Here is an 8,466-nt window from a genome sequence, read left to right as displayed (position 1 = left end):
ACACAAGTTCATGTCCAATCGGGGATGGATTGAAGTGGTGCTGGGACATGTATAGAGAAGGAGCCCACGAGTGCGGGCTTTTGGCGGGCGACCTCCATGGAGTTGGATATTTTTAAAAAATCAATAATTATGTTTTGGAGTTTCAAAAAGTTCTGAAAAAAATTCTACACATTCATATGGATGTATTCTACATGTGTATAAAATTTGACAATGAAATACATTATGGTGAGATCTGCACAAAAAAGAGAAAATCCTGCATTTCTAATAGTGAACAGTGTTTTCACTGTTCATCAGTTTGAAAAACACGATTTGCCTTTTTGTGTAGCTCTCACCATAATGTATTTCATCTTGAAAATTTAAACACATGTAGAACACATCCATGTTAACATGTATGGTATTTTCACAATTTTTTGATACTTTAAAATATGTTTCTTGATTTTTTTTAAATACCCACCTCCATGGAGGTCGCCCACCATTGGCATTTTGCGAGGAGCCCACTATATATATAGAGACAGGTTTTGAATTGGGGCGTGCTGTTTCCTACCTGATGGTGTAGACGTTAGATGAGGGATCTCCATATAAGTAGAATGTCACACATATGAATGTCTGTATCTTCGATGATTCATAGAAAACAAGCCAAGAGAACGATTCATCAGTTGCATATCTTTTTTTATGTTCTACATGTTATGTCTTTCTCTTTAAGATGGTCTGCTGTTAAAAAAAACTGAGAATGTAACTATATGAGAAGCGTAGTTAAGTGTGTTCAAGAAGTATACATAGGAAAAAAAATAGACTGCTAGGCATAAAAACTCTCGAGCTGGCTACAAAGGTACGCACATTGGGTGCGGGGTGCCGCCGCACATGCTTCAGTGGGTCGACTTGAATAGATTGGCTGGTGATGGTATGTCTCTTAGGACCAACAGCTGTGGTTTGATTCAGATGTAAATTTCACTACCGTTACATCAGGAACAATATCTTAGGTCTAAAAAGAGGAAAGAGAGAAACACATCAGTCGTCGTCCGTCTCGCGTCTCGCCAGTTTTCTCTTTGATCAGTTATCTACACTACACTACACCACCCAACAACTAGTTCTGAATGACTCTGTTATTGTACTGCTTCTTGCGAACCATTTCTCTTCCTGCGGCCAAAACCACATCTACACATGTATTCGGGGACTGGCCCCTCGTCCCCAGCAACCCAAGGATGCGCAGCCGCAGCTTCCAGGGTGATACGGTCTCCTGGATCTGCAACAAAACCAAGAGTGTCAATACAAGGAACACCATTAATAGAGCACATCCTCCTCCCACATATCAAAACCAATAGGATGAAGGGAAAAGGAAACACTTATTTGGAAACAAACCTTTGCAGAGAAGCCTTTCCAGCAAATCAACAAGTTGGGGGCTCACGTTACTTGGTATATCCGCTGGATCATTGACAATCTATTCAACAGCAGTGACTTTGGTGAGTTTTCTGCCACAGGTAAATCAAGAGGAGAAGGGAGGAATATATGTATGAACCTTGTCGTATGTTTCCTGCAAAGTTTCTCCTAGAAATGGATAGCGCCCAGTAATCATACAATACAGAGTAACACCGACTGCCCATGTATCAGACGCTCTACCATGGTAAGCTGAACCTGCAGTGGTAGAAACAGATAATGGTTCATCGTGTTTAGCAGCTACTGCCAATGGTCAGGGAATATCAGGTACTTCAAAGCAATGGCAAAGGAACCGGAATCGTTGCATTTTTATTTTATACATTGGCATCACACTGGTAACCCAAGCTTTGGTTGCTTCAGTTGCACCAAAATCTGAATCCAAACTACTAGTGGTGGCCTCATTCCTATGGATTTGTTTATCTTTAGCTGTGCAATCATTTAGGTGCGGAACATCTAAAGTACCATGCCAATCAATATTAAAAAATAACACGGACTGTTGTACTGTAGATAGTTTGCTAATTGGCTGATTATGTATGCTGCTTTTACAACTCAAACTGTAGTCATGTAATTGTACCTTGACAGCACTCCGGTGCAGTGAAAACAGGAGTGCCTGGAGATCTCCGAAGCATATCATCATCATCCTGCAATGCAGTCAAGTACGGAATATCAGTAAAGCACTGTGGTACGAGGCTTGACAATCCTGAAAATTTGCCTCAAAATACATACATTTTTAGGCACGAATACTTGTTCAGTTGAAGATAATGAAATATAATACAGTTCAAAAGACTGAATCATCAGAGTTAATGTCTACTCGAGTAATCTTCAAAATTCTAATGAAGGCAGGAAGTGAAGGTATTATTCAAGTATGTAATCCTGGTTTTATAAGGTACAGACTTTGAATCTCAGTATTATTTTTTTTTTAGAACAGGTCGATAAAAACCACACACTAGGCCTTGCCCCATTTTGGGGTCATTCAACTAAAAAAAACCTTTTGACAGTGAGAACAAAATTACTGGAATACAAAAAATTACAAGATAAATAAACCACCTCAAAAATCTGGCTAACACTGAAGTCCCCTATCTTCACATTGCCAGTACTTGTGACCAAGAGATTATCCGGCTTAATATCACTATGAATAATGTTCTGTGTGCAAAAACAAGAAAATTAGGTGTTTCTATCACGCTGGAAGAATTTAACAGAGTGAAAATGAATAACATAAGACATGAATAGCAGGCACATTTAAATATGAGAAAATAGGGGAACGGGAAACATCAATAAGCAACCAATTAAGAAGCAAAAAATTGAGACATGTTATGCAAACTTTTCGAAACAACCTATGATCCTTACAAACCCAATATGAACCCAAGGCAAATATGGGGTAAGAGTATGATCCTTACAAACATCAATGAGCATGGATTTACAAACCCAAGCTATTGTTTGTCAGTACAATCAAGTGGCTCAAGGACAGAAAAACTTGGTAAGTAGCCAAGGCAAATATGGGGTAAGAGTAAAATCTACCAGCTGAGATAATTTGTGCCAGTATGTGAGCTTGCTGATCTACTTCACACAATATGTGTGTTGCCGTACAAACTTAGAGCTCCTCAAATATCTCTTTTGAAATTGCTATGCTAATGGGTAGTGACACGGACACTAAATTATTTTTAGCACATGAATCACCATCATGAACTAATTATTAGTGAAAAGAATTAAGAGAACTGAATCTTACATGAGAGTGAAGATACATAACACCAGATATAATGTCCCGCAAGTACTTTCTGCAAGTAGCTTCTCCTAAACCTTTATCCCACACAATTTTTCCTTCCACATACTCAAGAACTGGCAATAAAAAGGGTAAAGAGTAAATTGCAATCATATAAAATATTGGCACATGCCAACTAGCCTGCTAAAATAACGTCCTATTGGAACAATAAAGCAAAACAATGAGAGCGTCAATAAATACCCATGTAGAATTTATCTGAGTTTGGATCATCAATCACCTCAATGAGATTTACGATATTGGGATGACTCAACATTTTCATGAGGGATACCTGCCACCAATGCAATAAAGAGGAAATTGAATAACACAGTTTGTCTCATGTAAAATTATTATATCTGCAAAATTTATGCTATTTGGCTAGTGCTACTAATCACATGCTTCTGCGACAAAAAATATAATAATTGAATCTTTAGACCACCTATATGGCCATCTATTTAACACATTGGAGCATCTAAAGGAAAATTTGCTAAAATGCAGCTTCCTCAATGAGTATCAGACAGCCAATGGAATTTAAGTGAGGAAAAATAGGAACAGGTAATTTCGAAATAAACAAAAAATACATGTGTTCTGTAATGTGTGTTATGCTAAAACGCTTCTTTTGCACTTAGAATGCAGCATTTAACTGCTTGTCGGTAGCCGGAGGAATGGACTAGTGATGTTCTCGACTGCTCGCCACAGCAAAAATTGCACTGCACATATATGTCATTGCTAACTTATTTATCAGATAAATGCATTCTTGATCTACGACAGACACATTCTCTATATGCTATGAAGTGGTGATAATGTCAACAGAGGAAGCAATATCTGGGAACCAGCAATTTTGAGTTTTTTTACTGAGATGTGCTAAACAGAGCGTAATCAGTGGACATGACCAGCTTGGTTAACTTATGTGCGATAGCTCATGTAGGGTTAATATCTTATAAGCCCACATGAGTACTTTCTCAGAAAACATTGCACATGCCATAACAAAATTGCGAAGTCACGAGTGTTATACAGACAAATACTCTTGTTACTCACTTCCCGAATAACATCTGTCATGGCGGTTTCTGACCGTACGACACGTACTTTCATCATGTGAGGTTTATTCAGCACCTGAAACAACAAGGAAAAATCCACAGCTACATCAACTAGACATAGCACTGTGTGCAAGGGCACAAAGTAAAGTCGAAAGATTGAGCAAGAAAAACATTGTGCTAAAAATAACAAATGTCCATAGTGAGTTCTGATGCAAGCAGGTTCCGTAACTAGCAGCAAACATGCAAAGGGTACAACGTATTAGAAAGGCATTTTGGGGGGGGGGGGGGGGGGATCAAAACTACCCAAGAAAGTACTGAATTATCATCAAAGTAGTTACTAAAAGGCACTTGTGTTGCCAACATCAGAGAACAGTGGAAAGCATTACCTTCACTGCATATAACTTCCCATCTTCAATGTTTCGGTATAGAACCTTTTTAGACGCAAAGAGAAAAAAGGAAAGGAATCAGGTAGCTACTCAGTGAACTTCATTAATAGCACATTTAAGCGGTCTTACCACTTTGCCATAGCTTCCAGCACCGATCTTGCCCAGGTGAACATACTGATTGATCATCTTATTGCCAAGATCGTCCTAAACATGCCAAAAGGAGAGAGTTATTATACAGCTCAGTGCAAAAGGTAAATGATCTCGCGCAGCTCCTCGACTCTTCACTAGACATGCAACGGCCATGGCATAGCAAAAAAAACTTGGTCACAGTCTTTAGATCACCAGTCAGAACAGTGGTCACCAAGTACACTGAGTTTAAAATAATACTCCCTCCGTCCCGAATTACGATGTATCTAACACTACAACATGTCTAGATACAAATCTAGATAAGTAATTCGGGACGGAGGTAATATATGTTTTACATAATGCCACAGATTAGTTCCAGCAGAGCACATGTAGTATTGCTTTTTCTTGCTTAGAACACATTGGTGCTAAAACTAGGTCAATTATCAATCGTTATCAATAAAAGGATTAATGGCTAGGCATTCCAAAAATAAAGAAAATAAGAATCATAGCCACACAGTGGATTAGGTGTGTTGTTTTGTACCAGCAGATGACAGTTAAAACCATTGGCCCTCACAGAGGCGTTCAATTAAACTTGCGTGTGGTGGACTTTAACGAAGTCCAACGTGATCAATTTACTCGAAGGCCGTGGCCAGTTTAACCAAGTTCAATTCAGTTCAATCGAGGCAATTTGCATAAATGATCCAATCACCTGAACTAGCCATCTTTGCAAGTTTATAGTAAAACTGTTAACAGAATCTGGTTTCCATAATTATAGACCATGCAACACTATAAGATGTATATATACAAAACTAAATGTAAACATAATATGTACGGGCACAATATACATTTTAGATAACAAAAGGAAGATGCATCTTCATTTTCCAAAGATTTTTGCAAATTCTTAGGGAACTCCTGTAGCTGGTTTTGGTTGTTCATATTGGAAAGCAATATAAGAGTCCATTTTTAATCTTACCATAGCCAGACAAATAATCAACACAATCATGAGGTGACGAGCAATAACAGACATAACAACTCATTAATTCTTAAAGTGAAGCAAATCATAAGTAAAAAGGAAGAGAGAGTACTTCTACTTCTCAACAAGATAAACTTAACCATAATTCTAAATGTAATTCAGTTGCCTCATACGACACAATACCAAAATAGAAATTGAACAGGCTCATGCATAGACTTTTTAAGTGTTGCCTACGGAGAAGCCTAGACTAGACAGAATTTTTTTTTTCCATAGATACGAGTAGAAAGATACTGGTAGAAATTGATGTCTAACAAGATGGTACCTCTGAGCGAACAACTTTTTTAGTCTCCTTAACCAGGCTTTCTCTACATGCAAAGCCACTTTGAGCCCTTGTCAGAATAATATCTTCAGACCTCTTCCGTGGGGGCTCATCGTCACTCTCGTGATTATAATCAGTACCATCTCTTTCATAGAAACTTCTATCGGGATCATCACCATTAAAGAAGCTTCTATCAATGCCATCCCCATTGTAAAAGCTCAAGTCAGGATCATCTCCAGTGTAGAAGCTCCCATCAAAATCTTCACTAGTCTGGCGCTTCAGCAAATCTTTGGACAACATGCCATCAGTGTCCCGAGGCCGACCTACCTTCACGCTGGGCTTCCTTAGGAAACTGAAACAGCTGCAGCAGCCCATGTCCGTGAGGTCTGCCATTCAGAGGGAGCCGCGCACCAGAAATCCTGGACGAACAAAACAGGGGAAGGAGAACGCGTCAGTTAAAGGGTCAGCTTCGGTTCGTGGTGACCGGATTCGGTAGGCCATCGTCGAACCCCCCTCCCCGATCCCAACCGATCGATCTGGATCGCGGCTCCAATTCGCTCCCCTGATTCGCTGTTCGATTCGCTAGAGGCGCGGGACAGGAGCAGCGTACCAGGCGTGTCTTCCGATTCCGTCGTCGCAGTCGCCGCTCGAGCACGCCGTCGCCGTCGCCGTCGCCGTCGCCGCTGGATCGCCGCAATTGAGGTTGTCGTTGAGGAGGGCGGCGCGGGGGGCGTGGAGAGTTGGATTGGTGGGTGGGTGGGGGCGCGTCGGGAGGAGCACGGGGCGGCACGTTGGTGGTCGCAAGGGGGGCGGCGGGGTGGGAGGAGCACGGTGGAGACGGCGAGGTGGGGTACAGAGGAGAGGAGACGACTGCGACCTGACACGTGAGGCGCCTTTTTCTCCTTCTCTATCTGTATTTTTTACATGTTCAGCTTGCGATTGTTGGACAGTGTTGTGCTTTAATTTATTCTACTCCATTGGGGGGATTGTTCTAATACCCTCCGTTTCTTTCAGTTTGTATATAACTTTTGTTCGAAGTCAAAGTATCTCTACTTTAACCAAACTTATAGAAAAAATATTAACATTTACAATATCAAATGAATATCTTTAAATTTATTATGGAATGTACTTTTATATTATGTATACTTGATATCGTAGGTGTTGATATTTTTTAATACAAATTTGGTTAAATTTTGTAAAGTTTGACTCGACACAAATCTTATATGCGGAATAAAAAAGAACGGGTGGAGTACTATGTACTGCATTTTTTTTAGAAAAGGCCTAATGTCACACTCCTTACACAAAAAATAGAAAAATATATAAATTCATGGGGTATCGAAGTCTTCTTCCTCGGCATCCACGGACGGCCTGTTGTGAGCATAACTTGATGCCGCCTCTAGGCCTCCGCCTTGGCTAAGTAAACTTTTTGAAAACCAAGAGCTTGTAGAAGCAACGGCCGAGAAATCGTCGATGCAGACCAGGAGGTGTTGGCGGCTACGATATGCAAAACAAACCACCACGCCGGAGACAAAAACATTGATCAGGCATGTAGAAACTCTGAAGACTACAAAAGCCATCTAAATCCATACGGATCCATGGAAATCTAAATTGAACATATCACAGAAGACCCGTCGGAGACACGGCTCCAGGGCCCTCTCCTTCAACGAAAGGCACACCAACGGAACCGGGATACAGTGAGGAGAACATTACTCCTACCCTGGGGCAACGCCACTGCTTTGTCGCCCCAAATCTAACACGAAGACTCCTGTAACGCCCCGTGACCGATGTGCCAGGTGTTGTTCAGTTATTCGCTGTTGTTGCCTTGTCATTGCTTGCGTGTCTTGCATTGCATATCATGTCATCATGTGCATTTTATTTGCATACATGTTCGTCTCTTGCATTCGAGCATTTTCCCCGTTGTCCGTTTTGCATTCCGGCGCTTCGTTCTCCTCCGGTGGTCATTTCTACCTTTCTTTCGTGTGTGGGGATTAAACATTTCGTGATTGGACCGAGACTTGCCAAGCGGCCTTGGTTTACTACCGGTAGACCGCCTGTCAAGTTTCGTGCCATTTGGACTTCGTTTGATACTCCAACGGTTAACCGAGGGACCGAAAAGGCCTCGTGTGTGTTGCAACCCAACACCCCTTCAAAGTGGCCCAAAACCCACCTAAACCCTCTCCATCATCTAGAGCGTTCGATCACGATCGCGTGGCCGAAAACCGCACCTCATTTGGACTCTCCTAACTCCCTCTACCTATAAATATGTGGCCTCCCCCGAAATTTTCGCGGATGAAACCCTAGCCTTCCTCTACCTCGCGCCCGGACGAAATCGCCACCGCGCCCGGACATGTCCGGCCTCCCCTGCGCCAATTCGGAGCCGCCAAGTGGCATCGCCGCCTCCCGCCGCCGCCGGCCCGCGGGGCCCGCGTCAGGCC

General features: G+C 41.7%; 1 protein-coding gene across 1 annotated transcript; it reads right to left on the bottom strand.

Annotated features, from left to right (window-relative positions):
• Positions 1 to 739: 739 nt before the first annotated feature.
• Positions 740 to 6,932, bottom strand: LOC125550434 (serine/threonine-protein kinase GRIK1-like). Its single transcript, XM_048713431.1, has 12 exons — positions 6,642 to 6,932; positions 6,035 to 6,450; positions 4,743 to 4,817; positions 4,614 to 4,658; positions 4,229 to 4,303; positions 3,395 to 3,482; positions 3,161 to 3,270; positions 2,482 to 2,577; positions 2,009 to 2,075; positions 1,517 to 1,632; positions 1,360 to 1,438; positions 740 to 1,243 (listed from the first exon to the last, which is right to left on the bottom strand). The coding sequence occupies exons 2-12, from the start codon at positions 6,422 to 6,424 to the stop codon at positions 1,104 to 1,106; spliced, it is 1,281 nt and encodes a 426-aa protein (XP_048569388.1). The 5' UTR covers positions 6,425 to 6,450; positions 6,642 to 6,932; the 3' UTR covers positions 740 to 1,103.
• Between the last annotated feature and the right edge of the window lie 1,534 nt (positions 6,933 to 8,466).

Source organism: Triticum urartu, chromosome 4 (assembly GCF_003073215.2).
Source record: "Triticum urartu cultivar G1812 chromosome 4, Tu2.1, whole genome shotgun sequence".
Classification (NCBI taxonomy): domain Eukaryota; kingdom Viridiplantae; phylum Streptophyta; class Magnoliopsida; order Poales; family Poaceae; genus Triticum; species Triticum urartu.
The sequence above is the reverse complement of the archived record's forward strand: the minus strand, read 5'-3'. Positions and strand labels throughout refer to the sequence as shown.